The sequence below is a fragment of the Ornithodoros turicata genome, chromosome 3 (assembly GCF_037126465.1).
Source record: "Ornithodoros turicata isolate Travis chromosome 3, ASM3712646v1, whole genome shotgun sequence".
Classification (NCBI taxonomy): Eukaryota; Metazoa; Arthropoda; class Arachnida; order Ixodida; family Argasidae; genus Ornithodoros; species Ornithodoros turicata.
Window position 1 is genome coordinate 40,182,372 of NC_088203.1, and position 15,646 is coordinate 40,198,017.

At 44.9% G+C, this 15,646-nt stretch overlaps 2 protein-coding genes across 2 annotated transcripts in view; both read left to right on the top strand.

Annotated features, from left to right (window-relative positions):
- The first annotated feature begins 769 nt into the window (after positions 1 to 769).
- Positions 770 to 2,375, top strand: LOC135389359 (putative nuclease HARBI1). Its single transcript, XM_064619417.1, has 3 exons — positions 770 to 1,315; positions 1,884 to 2,145; positions 2,206 to 2,375. Exons 1-3 carry the CDS (start codon positions 770 to 772, stop codon positions 2,373 to 2,375), a joined length of 978 nt encoding a protein of 325 aa, XP_064475487.1.
- Positions 2,376 to 7,668: 5,293 nt separating this feature from the next.
- The window catches only part of LOC135388431 (uncharacterized), a 37,845-nt gene continuing 29,867 nt past the window's right edge, over positions 7,669 to 15,646 (top strand). Inside the window, exons 1-2 of the mRNA XM_064617993.1 lie at positions 7,669 to 7,779; positions 8,851 to 8,912. Of these exons, the coding sequence (XP_064474063.1) occupies positions 7,689 to 7,779; positions 8,851 to 8,912 (153 nt within the window). The 5' untranslated portion in view covers positions 7,669 to 7,688. The remainder of the gene's footprint in view (positions 7,780 to 8,850; positions 8,913 to 15,646) is intronic.

Here is a 15,646-nt window from a genome sequence, read left to right on the forward strand (position 1 = left end):
TGCCTGGGGTGGTAAAGTAAAAAATAGAAACCTGGGAGCTCCTGGGTTTCCCACTACTACTTCTGAGGTCTGGCTGCACGAAACGGATAATATTATTAGCAAATAAATGTTGCACTTGAATATTATCTTACGGTTCAGGATCTGCCGCAGCGACTGCGTCGTCGTCGAACTCGTTTGTGTCCTTCGAGAATTCCTGCGGTAGAGCCTCCCAAATGGCTTTGTCGATCGCCGACAACTGAAATTCGGGGCCTCCGCCAGTACCGCGGTGTTCTCTCTGGCACTTTCGGACGCTTTCTTTCGCGGCCAGTTTCAGGCGCTTCCACTGTCCTTTTATTGCATCTTGTGATCGCGGCCCGAACGCAGTCATTGCATTGAAACGTTCCGTTATGGCGTGCCATGCTTCCTTTTTTTTTGCTTACAGTCCGTCCGTCCGCAGATTTGTCTTCTACGACGGTAACATACTCTAAAACAAGTTCTGCGACGTAGAGCTTTTCGGAAAAGTCCCAATTCTCTGATCTTACCCGCTTCGCTGCCATTTCGCGCTCACGTGTTCGTCTGCTATAATGTGTCGTCTGCTATCTAACGATCGGGTCACGTAACGAATTATGAAACTGAAAGGCAAAGTATTGAAACGCAACATATGTGAGAGTGTATCCAAAGTATGTGTTCCTATGAAAAATACGGATTTCACTCCAAAAACTTGTATAATGTTGCGCTCACGCAACGCGCGACGCTGTCGTCTGCTAAAAGTGAGGATTCATGCGAGACAATGAACGAACTTCGGGAACTCGATGAAATTCAACAACTCCAGGATTTCGAGCCAAACCCTATGACAAGGTCCATAAGGGACCGCTTAGACCCCTTTAGAACCTGGAGTGATAGGGGTTTTAGGCGCCGGTACCGTTTCTCGAAGGATACTGTACGATTCATCATTGAGGTGGTGCGTCCTGATTTGCAAGCGAGTGAGTTCAACAATGCGATACCACCAGACTTGCAGGTGCTGAGTGCATTGCGATTTTTCGCCAAAGGCTCCTACCAAGACGACGCCTCCGATATTCACGGCTTTAGTCAGCCTACGCAATCGCGGATAGTGCGTAGAATTTCAGTAGCCCTGGCCAGCAGGCGAGCTCAGTTTATCAAGTTTCCCGTGCTCCCAGCTGAGCAAGAAGACGCAAAGACACAGTTCCTGAGGAAGTTTGGCTTCCCGTTCACCGTTGGCGTGATAGATTGCACGCATATTCGCATTAAAAGCCCCGGTGGACAAGCTGCACAAATGTACATAAACAGAAAGGGGTACTACTCCCTGAACGTGCAGGTACGTTACTAAAATGAGTACAATAGAGCGCAGAGATGAGTGTTACCTTAAAATCCCCCCTGCCTGCAATCTTCTCCCTAGAACACACACCACATATGTTGAAGCTGTACATTGTAAATTACTGTTCCAAGAAAATTTGTGAACATTTTGTAGTCACAGGGCGGCGTGGTCATGCCCAGAAAATGTTAGATTTCAGGTAGAATGTTGCAGAGAAATCGACATGTAATTACTCATTATTGGCTGTTATATATCCATTTTACAATGAGCCGACCTTTGGTGATAGCAAATGTGGTCAAAATTTTAATTTTTTTTACTTGAAGAGACAAAGTCCACAAGATGATGTCAACCGTCTCTCTAGTTCTGTTCATCACTTTCAGCTAGTGTGTGATGCAAAAGAAGCTATCACAAACGTCGTTGCGCGGTGGCGAGGAAGCGCTCACGACTCAAGGATATGGCAGGAGTCTGAGCTCCACAGGACATTTTCCTCAGGTGTAAGGCACTTCTTTATTGCTATCTCAGGGAGGTATTTTAGGAAGTGACTGAATGTAAATGTTCTGGCTGTCAACAGGCAATACATGGAGTTCTTCTTGGGGACAACGGTTATGCAACAACAGAGCACCTGCTGACACCACTCCTGAGACCTCGAACTGAACGAGAAGAGCGATTCAACGCCGCACACCGCAAAACTAGGCAGCTGATTGAACGTGTCATCGGGCAACTGAAGAACAAGTTCCGTTGCCTCATAAGAAAACTTGAAGTCAGGCTGGAAACAGCAAAGGGTGTCATAGTCGCTGTGTGTGTTCTCCACAACATTGCAAAAACACACTATGGTTGGTCACGCAAAACATGCATTCACCAGACAGTTTCATCTAAGAGGCACACTTTTTCAGATGAGGAAGACGATACCTCGAGCAGCGATGATGACGGCAGTGACGATGACAGCAGCGGTGAAATCTACTCCCTCGCTGATACATCTGACACTGAAGAATACCAAATTCCTCCCCAAGGAAGCGGATCATCATTCCGTTCCAATTTCATCGCAACCTATTTTACCCACTGAGCACGGTGTGGCAGTGTTTATTTATCTTGAGACGTGCAGTCTGACTGCTAAAGCAGAATCATTAGCATGACATCTGTCGCATGACAGTATAATTTATGTGTGTACAAATGTAAGTGTCCGTACCTCATGCTCTATTCTTTGTTGTATTGCAAAATGTTTGTCTATTATCCTACAACTGACAACAGCATCGTTCACACATACATAGATACAGTGAATGTGTGCGTATACATGTAAGCCTAGTGCTTTAATCTCTTTTGCACATAATCGACAGCTGCCAAATGGCCACATAATTTATTTCTACGCTCATGTGTTCAGTGTTTATGTAGACTGCTGCAATAGCAGGACAGAGATATACCCATGTTAACGTCACCTGTCTGTCTTTTACATAATCGACAGCTGCCAAGTGGTCACATAATTTATTCCTACGCTCATGTGTTCAGTGTGGATGTAGACTGCTGCAATAGCAGGACAGAGATATACCCATGTTAACGTCACCTGTCTGTCTTTTACATAATCGACAGCTGCCAAGTGGTCACATAATTTATTCCTACGCTCATGTGTTCAGTGTGGATGTAGACTGCTGCAATAGCAGGACAGAGATATACCCATGTTAACGTCACCTGTCTGTCTTTTACATAATCGACAGCTGCCAAGTGGTCACATAATTTATTCCTACGCTCATGTGTTCAGTGTGGATGTAGACTGCTGCAATAGCAGGACAGAGATATACCCATGTTAACGTCACCTGTCTGTCTTTTACATAATCGACAGCTGCCAAGTGGTCACATAATTTATTCCTACGCTCATGTGTTCAGTGTGGATGTAGACTGCTGCAATAGCAGGACAGAGATATACCCATGTTAACGTCACCTGTCTGTCTTTTACATAATCGACAGCTGCCAAGTGGTCACATAATTTATTCCTACGCTCATGTGTTCAGTGTGGATGTAGACTGCTGCAATAGCAGGACAGAAATATACCCATGTTAACGTCACCTGTCTGTCTTTTACATAATCGACAGCTGCCAAGTGGTCACATAATTTATTCCTACGCTCATGTGTTCAGTGTGGATGTAGACTGCTGCAATAGCAGGACAGAGATATACCCATGTTAACGTCACCTGTCTGTCTTTTACATAATCGACAGCTGCCAAGTGGTCACATAATTTATTCCTACGCTCATGTGTTCAGTGTGGATGTTGACTGCTGCAATAGCAGGACAGAGATATACCCATGTTAACGTCACCTGTCTGTCTTTTACATAATCGACAGCTGCCAAGTGGTCACATAATTTATTCCTACGCCCATGTGTTCAGTGTGGATGTAGACTGCTGCAATAGCAGGACAGAGATATACCCATGTTAACGTCACCTGTCTGTCTTTTACATAATCGACAGCTGCCAAGTGGTCACATAATTTATTCCTACGCTCATGTGTTCAGTGTGGATGTAGACTGCTGCAATAGCAGGACAGAGATATACCCATGTTAACGTCACCTGTCTGTCTTTTACATAATCGACAGCTGCCAAGTGGTCACATAATTTATTCCTACGCTCATGTGTTCAGTGTGGATGTAGACTGCTGCAATAGCAGGACAGAGATATACCCATGTTAACGTCACCTGTCTGTCTTTTACATAATCGACAGCTGCCAAGTGGTCACATAATTTATTCCTACGCTCATGTGTTCAGTGTGGATGTAGACTGCTGCAATAGCAGGACAGAGATATACCCATGTTAACGTCACCTGTCTGTCTTTTACATAATCGACAGCTGCCAAGTGGTCACATAATTTATTCCTACGCTCATGTGTTCAGTGTGGATGTAGACTGCTGCAATAGCAGGACAGAGATATACCCATGTTAACGTCACCTGTCTGTCTTTTACATAATCGACAGCTGCCAAGTGGTCACATAATTTATTCCTACGCTCATGTGTTCAGTGTGGATGTAGACTGCTGCAATAGCAGGACAGAGATATACCCATGTTAACGTCACCTGTCTGTCTTTTACATAATCGACAGCTGCCAAGTGGTCACATAATTTATTCCTACGCTCATGTGTTCAGTGTGGATGTAGACTGCTGCAATAGCAGGACAGAGATATACCCATGTTAACGTCACCTGTCTGTCTTTTACATAATCGACAGCTGCCAAGTGGTCACATAATTTATTTCTACGCTCATGTGTTCAGTGTGGATATAGACTGCTGCAATAGCAGGACAAACATATGTACAGCTTAGGACAACAGTTTACGCAACACCTTGGTGTCACATTTCTCCATTGGGGTGACACCCTAGCTGTAAACACGAGCCGACACACGTACTATGAGATGGATAGAATAGCTGGGCACCCATTTCTTATTCAATCTCTTCCTAATAGCTAGCATGAGGCTGCTTCAAAGAAGACATCAGCCAGTGCCGTGTTCCGTAAGCCTTTGTCTCAAGAAGTATCCATATTTTATACCACCAGTATATCAGAAGTGCATGCTTGTATGACAGAGGTCATTCTTGCAGAATTGTGCAACAACTTTTATTCACTGGAAGAAAGAGTTCACACAGAAAGTTGTTGTGATGAGATGTGTCCATAAGATAACTGGAAAGCAATAAAATAATTCCAGAATAACTGTGCTTACACAATGCAGGAAAACTGCGTGTATTTCGCATCGGTCTGTCTTAGCAACCGTCGCACCCCGAGGTAATGAATATGTTTCCAGATTCCTTTAGCACAATCAGTGACGTAGTGACTTTTGCAGAAGGATACCTACAAATGAATATAGTTAAGTACCAGATGATGGATATATTGAAATGAATGCAGGGGCCCTATTCTCGTCAGAGTAATCGACCTCAATTGAATATCTCGCCCGTCACACCTTCTTCCCGTATAGACCAATGATAGGCAAAGACACAAGTAATCAAGGTCGACGACTTTGAACAGAACAGGGCCCAGCTGTCTACTTGAATATGTTATAATATCATGGTAGTAAAACACACCTGTAGACGTAGATCATTGGCATTTTCGACCTCTTCTAGTGGGGTGTGCTAAAAACAGTAAAAAGACATATTTCAACCTTGTTAGGCGCTTGCATATATGCTTCCAGAAAAACAGGGACCTCCTGTACTTCTGTTGTGGTATTTCCAATAATATTGGAACATGTAACCTGCTCAGATTTCAGTGTTCCGTGTGACTGCAACGGCATGCATTATCTCCATACTATATGCTATATATCAATATATCAATCTATGTATCAATCTATCAATCAATCTATGTATCAATACTATACACAAAAATACAAAATACTATACACTATCTCCGTCACGGAAGAAGAGGCAGCAACAACTTTATTTTATGATTATAAATGAGGAGCCGAAGAGGAAAATGCGCTTTATGATCGGTTTCATTGCACCGTTAACGCAACTCTGGAAACTATACTGACTGCCGAGAGAACACACCGTGCTGGTTGATATCAATTAATCATTTATAACTGGTTCGTAGGGATAAACTATGATCATAAGCGACGCAGGTTGGTATCCTCCCATATTGCATGAGAGCCCATTTCTCCGCTTTTCCGAATTCCTCCGCTAGCAACGACAATTTAACGTGTTATTGCTCTTGCTGTGCAATGACGGGTGCACTTGCCGTGTGTATTACAGAAAGCGACATTCATAATAAGCGCTGTCATTACCTACTCCGTATTCCAAGGTGCACTATGATGTCGCGCCAACAAAAATATCTCCCTGCCTTGGATTGGTATACGGATTTTATCCAACGGTACATGTCGATGTCATTCCCTTCAACAATGTTTTCTGCACGTTTGAGTTCATAATAACGAGCGCCGCATTTTTCGTGTCGTTCGCCACACGTTATTTCCGTTTACTTTACTCATGATGCAATTACAACGCTAATTTTGCTTCCTTTTACCAGTTCGACTTCAAATCGGTGCAACAACACCGACCGCAACTACTCTACTAGGTTTGCCTCATGCTTTTTCACAACATACGCTCACAGCTGCAACGTAAATAAACCGACGTTAAACTACCCCCTCCCCTAGTTCAAATTCGTCCCATTCAAATGCATGGGACTTAAACCAGCGGTTTTAGGTCGGTCTAAGTTGCATGAGCCGGTCATCGAAATCGAACATTCGAGGCAAACACTGGTCCCATTGTGAAACAATCCACCTACTGATAGTTCCTAATAGCTATATCAATCAAAACTTACCCAGTATTTGATGAAAAATTCTCCATGAACCGGAGATTAGGCCTACCGTCCATCGTCGCTTCTGGCAGACTCTAGTAAAATGCGCATGCGCCGTACATGGAGGTCGCCATGGGCTTCACGACAGCGGCCTTCGGCGCACTGGGCGGTGTGCCAGGATTGGAGAGCGAAGGTCACACGTGATCGATTTAAACCCGACGTCACTAAACCGATGATTTAAGTCGCTTGGTGAATACGGGTACCTGTGTTCAGGGATGCCGCAGTTTCGGCTCATTTGCGTAGTTCGGGGATGGATATTTTAATGCACATGCGTGTTTAAGGAGTTGTTAAACGTGAAATCGCTCGCAACTGGGATAGTTTCTCAATCTGCTATCTCGCTTTTGCCCGAAATCCCCTAATTAAATGAAATCATGAATTCTAGTTAATTAGTTGGGCCTGGCCGTAGAACTCAAGAGCTAAAACGACACCGATGATGTGCTCACCGCTTTATTGATGAAAATTCAGTAAAGGCTAAAAAAGAAGAAGAAGAAAAAAAAACACCCTGTGTAACATACATAATGTAACGTTGATATGCCGAGACAATTATCCCTCTTGTCGGTTCCTAAGGAAGTGAGGCTCCTTTCCTTCACAGATGCCGATAGATCTTGAGATATTGAGTTCTCCTCTGTGTGTCGTGTTTCTTTGCTGGCCAAGCACATGATCTGCTCATCGTGGAGATCTATGGAGGATTACAGGAAGAATTCGAGCACCTATATTTAAGGTTATGATCCCGTATGCCACAGAATCAAACCTCAAGGGCAGCGGTTCCCCTGCCTGAAAAACAACAACGTCTGCGGTTCCTTGCAAACTTCCTGTTTGAACAACACGCCTCTTCCAATGTGTTGCCGACGACGCTTTTCAATGACGGCTCAACTTGCGTGACACAAAAGACGCTGTACCAACAGAAAACCGGCACCTGAGCCTCCCAGTAACGATACATAGACACGCAACACGCTGGTTCGAACTTTCGACGTCCTTGGTAGATCGTATAAAAGGGCTAGGTCAGCGTAATACGACAAACTAGTCAAGACGTATCCGTATTCCTAAGGCGAACTGTAGCATAATGCCATCCTGCGTACTTCTCCTGGCGTTTATCTGTTTCGGAGTTCAGCTTGTCTTCTCGCATGAAAATGAGGCCTTGCTGGAAGAAATATGTGAGTTTTGAGGGATATATATATTATCGATAAGGCTTTTGCCCCTTTTGTTCGTTTTGTTCGGTTTCGAACCCGAGCGAGAACGTCAACTTGCACAAGGACGGTTTGCTGCGCTGGTAAGGTAGGGCTTCCCTAGACAAGCTGTGACGTATGCAAAGATTTTAGTACGCTTAGGGATGTGAGGCAAGATTGTTGTCCATTGATACTTTACTGTGTCATCGCTGGTGACAGCAGTTGTCCCGGGACGCAGACGAAAAACCCTAGAATGTTTGTTCGGCAGGGTTCATTCGCAGTGTGTTAGGGCCTTGACGCATTCCATGTGCCCCGTTAACATATCGTACGTCGCGTTTATGTATATATTTTGTTTTGGCCTTTTGAGACGAGTGTCCCTATACTTTGCTACGAAATCTGCCTTTTAAATGCAACTTCATCCCTCGAACAATTTTACGTCCTCAACCGACAGAAAAAAGAAAAACGCTTCCCGTTCAACAAGATATGGTACTCAAGCGTCATGAGGTCCCAATTACATTGAAAGTCGTCGCTGCGCGTGCGCAGAATGCGATCCGTGTTTTGGGCTCCGGCGATTGAAGCTGTATTTCGAAGAGGGCGTTAATACATAAATTATCCTCAAAGTAAACTTGCGCCCCCCTCGCACGGCTGGAGACGTCGCGAAACCCGCGAAAAAAGAAGTAGAGGGAACGCACATTAGTTCAGATTCAACACAGAAATTCAATCATATTTGAACAAAATTGTATTTTCCGATATTAGATAAATCTCGTATAAATGAGTTATGGATCTGGTACAGAACATCGTTATTACGGTCACCGCTTGGTGGGGCTCGCGCTTGGGTTCCAATGTGGAAGCCCCCATTCTGGACGTCTCCCCCGTTGCGTTAATTTGCATCTGCTGTATGCCCATATTAGGCTCGTTTAAGTTGCTAAGTATAATAAAGCTCCCCAGAGCGCCCTATACTAAAGCTCCGTAATACTACGGTGATCTGCAAAGATCATAACATTCTAGTGCACAATACCGTGTATTCCGATTGTCCAGTGGCTGTTGCTCTTTTTTCAGCTACGGAGTGCATGACGAATGCCAGCCAGAAGACGTCTTTGTCGATGCTAGACAGAAACAATGTAATGTTACTTCTTACGTTATTTCTGTTCATAACTTAAAACTAGAGAAGGATCTTATCGTATTGCTCATATCGTGTCGCTCATATCGTAAGTTGCCATGTTGGGATGACGCCGAAATAAATCATTTAAAAATAAATCGTCGGAAAAACATGTCAAAATCAACTTCAAACCGCGTTTCAAAAATCCACTTGTAGAAATACGCTTCACGAAATCAACTGTTCAAAATACATCCTCTCTGATTGGTGGACGGCCGAAGCTCCCTACGTCCGCCTCGCAAAATAGTACAGCTGTCGTACACGGTGTATGCCTGGTGGGCAGTCGTCTGAGGAGGACACTACTTTGCTGTACCGGGTGTGGTCGCCCACTAGTGAGTTTTAGTATACCGTTGATGAGGTTATCGTGCCTATCGGAACAAATCGCAGTGGTGCGTGACTCAAAATCTTGTCCACTGATTGGTTCCGGTTGATACGGTTCGACGCTAGCCACCCTATGAACGGTCTGCTAAAACTCTGTATTGTCTTCAGCGAGAAGCCACCGGAAGTACGTCTTCGCAGTTAGTATCGCCCACAGCTCAACCCTGCTCAAGGGTCCGTGTGCCGTGGCTGCTTGCTGTTTCTGTATTCATACCCGCGTTGTCTTCCGCACTTTTATGCTGGATATTTCAATTCTTCCAGCTTTTATTAGAAGGTACGTTGATAATAATGGTAGAAATATTCATAAAGAACGGTCGAATAGGTGCGTTTCAGTGAAAACAACGTCGTGTCGAGATTGAGTTAAAGGTGCTGTAAAGCAGTAGACAAGGATGATATGCTGGTGATGTGACTAGAGACTTTGTTGCTTCTAAATACCATATGCGGAACCATACGACCGACAACGCGCTATAAATATTTTTAATTAAGATTAAAAGATGCGGCGTAGTGGAGCGATGCGACGCCTGGTGTCAAACAACCCCCTGTACAGCGGGCAACACTGAAAATTGGTATTACACACTATTACATCGGAACTTCATTATTTCAGTACCCATATTATTAGTTTTTCTGTTTACTTATGCATTCTGCAACCCCTGTTAACAGTTTAACCCGTTAACCCCTGTTTTTGCCAAGTAACCCAGCGCTGACCGCTGTTCGATGGAGGCTCTCCCTACTTCTCTGCTGCGCCTGCGCGCTCCTTCTATTCGCGGCCTCTTTCGAACGAACAAACTCTCTCTCTGAACCTCTGTCAACAAACAAGACCCGACGCTGTCTGGCTTCCTGAACGTCTGACACATTTTTTTCAACGGCTCAGCATTTCATTTCAGTTCGCTTATCCGTTTATCCTCAGATGTGGATCGTTGTGTGGATTGCAGGGGCGGATTTTATGGTGGATTGTGGTGGATTGTTATGTCGGGCCCAGTGTTATACGCATGCAATGTGGTTGCCACCGTATGTGTCAGGAGTACGGATTTATTTCGAATACCTAGTACAGTGTTGCCCGTAATCTTTAATTGTAATTTTCTAATTAATTGCACCGTCGATTGGAATGAAACTTGCGCAGTTTTTGTCCTGGTGGCTTGGACTATCGAATAGCCACACTAAATGACATTTGATCGATGCTGCTTTACAGTACCTTTAATATATGGCACATTCCCTCCCTAAGCCTGCCTCTGACTTATTTTGGCCAGGGGCACATTTCATTTGGATTTGAAAGGGGGCGGGACCGCCCCCTCATACGGCTATGTTCCCTATGTAAAAACCCTATCTCCTGGAAAATGCTGTACCACAAAGCACACAATTTGCTTAAGACCCTCCCCCATGACAGACCCTTAAATCCGCCCCTGAGTTTGGCAGTATATTTTTAGCGATTTATTTCGAAAAGTGGATTTCCACGGATGTACTATTAAGCAGGGATTTGTTAGTGTTTTATTTTTAAGAATTTATTTCGGCGTACACCCGCCATAAGGAACGTGCGACACCTAAAGTGTGTGTGTGGGGGGGGGGGGGCTGCTCTGTCGCGACAGCGCCGTCAGCGGCGGTCTTGGGAGTATTCGCGCGTGACACCATGCCGCCAGTTCTATTGTTTCTCAGTGGAACCGCACGTTTGCGTAACGACCGCTGTAATTAGAGGGGCTGGTTTTAGAAGTGCGAATAATGTGGAAGCTTTCAGGGACGCGAACACAGAGAGAGGGGAGACAAACTGTACAGAAGCAACCACCATATTTTCAGTCAAACCTCGTTTTATGAACCCTCATTTTACGAATTCCCTCGGTTTATGAATGCCACCACAAAGGCACTTTCTTACTAAGAAATATTCATAAAAACCGAAAACGAAGTTTTCCCATGTATTTTCCCCTCGTTTTACGAACCCGCGATATCCGAACTATGAATGGATTATCAGGGAACCGGCCCCAAGTACTAAAGCCTTTCTGACCTCAATTTAAGGACGGGGCCAGCAGAGCCCCCCCGGTCGCATCGCAATCTGTCGACTTCCAGCTCGTCCCAGTTGTGCGGATTATTTGTGAGGGGGAGGTCAACCCCTTTTGTCAAGCTGGGAAAGGATAGAGGAGCTATTCGGCGAGTTGGGTAATGGCTGAAAATGACCTAAATAGAAAAGGGGAGAGAGCGGGCATCTTGCAAGGTGCAGGAATGCCCAATCGCTCCTGCTGTATCATTTACATGGCATGTATCACGGCATGTATCATGTACAGGGCATACGCCCTGTGCGAACACTGTAGGGGCGCTGCGAGCGGTCCCCCTCGCGGGAGACCGGCGCACTTCTCCCGGGGACCTTGAAGCGGGCTGCGTTTACGATGAATGACGATGAAGGACCACGCCATGCTTACTGTCGCGAATTTTGAGATTCCGCACGTTCAATTTAAAACAAACTTCATCCGTGGGAGCAGCTTTATCTTGGCTTGAAGCTTTATCGGAGTGGACATGTGAGTGCTGTGATTGTGCAGTGGAGCGGCACTTGGCATATACGGGGAAAATGCCTCCGCCAGACATCTGTCACAAAGGCGCCTTATGATGTTTCCATTGAAGTAGGTTGAGCTTCGGTAAATACGTATTTCTGAATGATGGCTGTGTGAATCTTTCGAACATTAGACGATCGTGTCATGACACACTTATTTCTAGTTAGAGAGCACGAATTACGTCGTCGAAGTTTCAACGTGTAGCTGCCGCGCGGGGCAGGCAGGAAGATGCAAGCACGTCACGGCGATTGTGCATTACTTGAACAACAAGAAGCCACAGTCGTGCACATCTCACGAGAAAAGATGGGGCAAGCCGTCAGCGAGAAGCATGGGACTGTATAACAAGGGCTGCAGGCTGGAAAACTTCCCAGGAAAGGCAGTAGAAAACGTGGATCTTTATGCAGCGCCGTGCGTTCCGCCGGGGAATGACTTACCAACTCTGACCAAAGAAATGGGGTGCTTACTGCGTGCGGACTGTGCATTGGCCCAGGTAATAAATATCGAACTAACAGCCTCCAAGACGCCAGAAGAGGCACCAGTGCAAGCGCATGAGCAAAGTGTGCATATTGAGCTCCTGCTCATGCGTCATGGTGATTTGTTTTATTACTATATTTCTAAAGTATCAGAGGCGGGTGCCTTAACACTCACAAGATACAACTTTGTGAATAGCTTAGAAGAAGAAGTGAAGTTTTTCTACTTAACAAGCATTCTATGTCTATTCAACGAAGCAGCAGGTGTGTGTAGTCGTTCTAAGGGATGACAGTTTCGTTTCAGAAGCAGTGCCCCACGTTGAACAGTTTTATTTTACATATTTTTTTGCCAGCACTTTGCAAAGCCAGGATGTAACTAGGGAGAGTCGACAATATTGTACATATATCTTCACTATAAAATGCACTTTTTAATGGCTTTGCTGTTTGTTTTATTTTTTCTGTGAAGCGAAGAACAGAAGCGCAGCACAGGACGTGATACATAAGCATGCATGACAGTTTGTGGAACCTCTATAGCGGAATTCTTTTTGTTTTTGATGATAGGCTTTTGTAAGCTGGCGAGCAACGCACACATGTCAATAACCTTTCCTATTTTGGGAAGAATGCCAGCACTGATCTTTTCTGACAAAATTTTATACAGCTTAATCCTCTGTATGCACCGTTCCACATGAATGCGTGCGCTTGATATACAGTAGTTGTCGTCAACCTCTTTGGGTGTGAACGGTTCATTAGGTCTTGCAAATGTTGGCATTTCAAACTGAACACCACGTGCCCTCAGCTCATTTCGTATCTGAGGGAATCCCTTGTCGGCTAGTACAGTGTCCCCTGGGCTAAGCAATTGCAAAATTCCACTGTCAATGGTGATGTACGAGTCTGTAGATCTGCCACCATATGGTTTAGATACAAAGCTTATCAGGCCACTGGGTGTAACCCCGACGAGGAATTTTACAGTGAATCCACTCTTATAAGCAGAATAGAACCCTTTCATGAACAGAAGGAGGAGCTGCACAATACACTTCGGTGCAGTTCAAAATGACACGACAGTCCTTATACATTGGCCGGAAGCAGTCTGGCATTGTCCTTTCAACACTTTCTTTTGTCGGCCATTATATAAGCATCCTTGTCTTGGAGTGGAGTATGTCCAACACTTCCGTTAAATACCTTGAACATGTTGTCCTATGGACGCTGAACAGTACAGCCAATGCTGAATATGACAGGTTGAGCCGAAGCTTCATCAGAAATATAAGCAGCTTGTTTGAATAAAGCATTTCTGCTTCGGAACCTTTGTTAGCACTTGCAAGAAGGATTGCTTGAAACCTGCTGAATGTTGCTACAGACACCCCAGCAATGCTTTTAAGAGTATCTTCTGCTCTATCAGCATCAGATTCCTTTATATTCTTGTAACCATGGAATCCTTCCTAGTTCTCCTGCAGCGTGATGCACACTGGGTCACAAGCAGCATCAGATTTGCCATAAGATGTGCCGCAGCTCCGATCACAATGTGTCCTTGGGAGGCATAGGTTTGCCTGCGAGGGCATACAGACGTGTAGATATTAGCCCTGTGTAATATGAATCACGTGATGGCTGCTGCTACATCACAAATAAATAATAGAATGATGTACTGCAAACGTGACGTTTTGATAATTGCATCAAAAGATGTTCGCAAAACAAGTGCATATTAAACAGAGCATATTAGAGTGCTTCGGATGCCACGAGCCAAATAGTATGGCCCATCTTGTTGGTCTTATTACCCGTCAATTTGTATAATGTAGAAAATGTAAACGAGACATCGGCTATCTGCGTTTCTGTGTTTCCTCCACTTAAAAAGCAGGTGAATATGTTGAAGGAAGGGAGTTGCTTCAGGACAGAAGCCGCCGATATTTCGAACACAGACTGTTCTTCTTCTGGACCCAGAACAAGAGCAGTCTCTGTTCGAAATATCGGCGGCTTCTGTCCTGAGGCAACTCCCTTCCTACATCTCTACCGGTTCGCTGGATTTCTACCCATCTACGTGAATATGTTGAGTTGCTTGATGTGGTGAGCTGATTCTTCTGATTCTTGACTGTCTGTTTGAATAGATATCTGAAAATAAAAGGAAAGTAAAGTATCCTAGCATGTTGATTTTTGGCCGATACACTCAGAAATGCTTGACATTTCTAGATAGGAACACTCCACTCTTTCTCCATTTTTTTGCTCTTACAAAACAAACAAACACTCACAGTGCATGTCTGAGTTTCGCTATTAGGCAAGTCGCTGTCATGCGCACTCTCCTCTTCCATCGCGGCATCTTCGTTTCCATCATCAAGACACCTCATGCCAATGTGACTGTGCGCCCTCTTCAAGAACCTGAGATTCGGATTAATCGAAAGTCAACAAAAATGCCTCCGGAATTTAAAACCGATTTTACAACATTATGTTATCATAAGTCACTGAATTCTTTACACAAACCTTCTGTAGCGTGAGCTTGAAGGAGCAGTGGCGCCTTTGTACACGCAAGGAAAAATTGAGGGGTTGTAGGAGGGACTTCTCGGGTCATTTGACTTGGTGCCGTCCACAAAATGGTGGTTGCAGATTACACTGTGTTGAGAAGGCATCCACGGTGAGCCATCTTTCCTGAAAAAGGAAAAGAAAGAAAGACGGGCGTTTATCTCAAATGCACAAGTTTTCTGCACGCACGAGGCACTTACTGCACACATCTGACCGCAGAAATCCACTTGAGCCTTTTCTCTTTTTCGTGTGGCTTACCTGGGAATGAGTAAAACAACTGTTCCCGGCGGTGCATTTTGATAAGTGAACGTACACCCCACCACACTACAGTTGTTCTTCGACTTCCTTCGGTGCGGCGACATTTCGGACGGATACACGTCCAGCACTGTGCAACACGAGCGGCGTGGATGGCGGGGAGCCCCGCAACAACTTGCCGCGGCTCCCGCATGGGCGCGCGACAGGCGCTCAGCACAAGGCGTATAGCCGGAGAAACAGGGCACAGCACATCTAGCTGGCTATGAAACGATGCAACAATGTATTGGCGTTGTATATGCAGTAAATTACAATATCTATGACGAAACCCGCCGCCTGAGACTGAGAAACGTAGCGAGAACACGCGCAGACATGATCTGAATTACTGTTTAATAAGACAAATTTATCCACAGCAACAGTAACAAACCAAAAAAGCGGTCGTCTCCGTATCAAACTTCTCAGGTGTGTTTCTTGTTTGTGTGAAATATGTTTACGTTTCCTGGTTTTTTCGTACTGCAATCTTGCAACCAGCCCGGATGTTGTCTTACCCATACATTTCT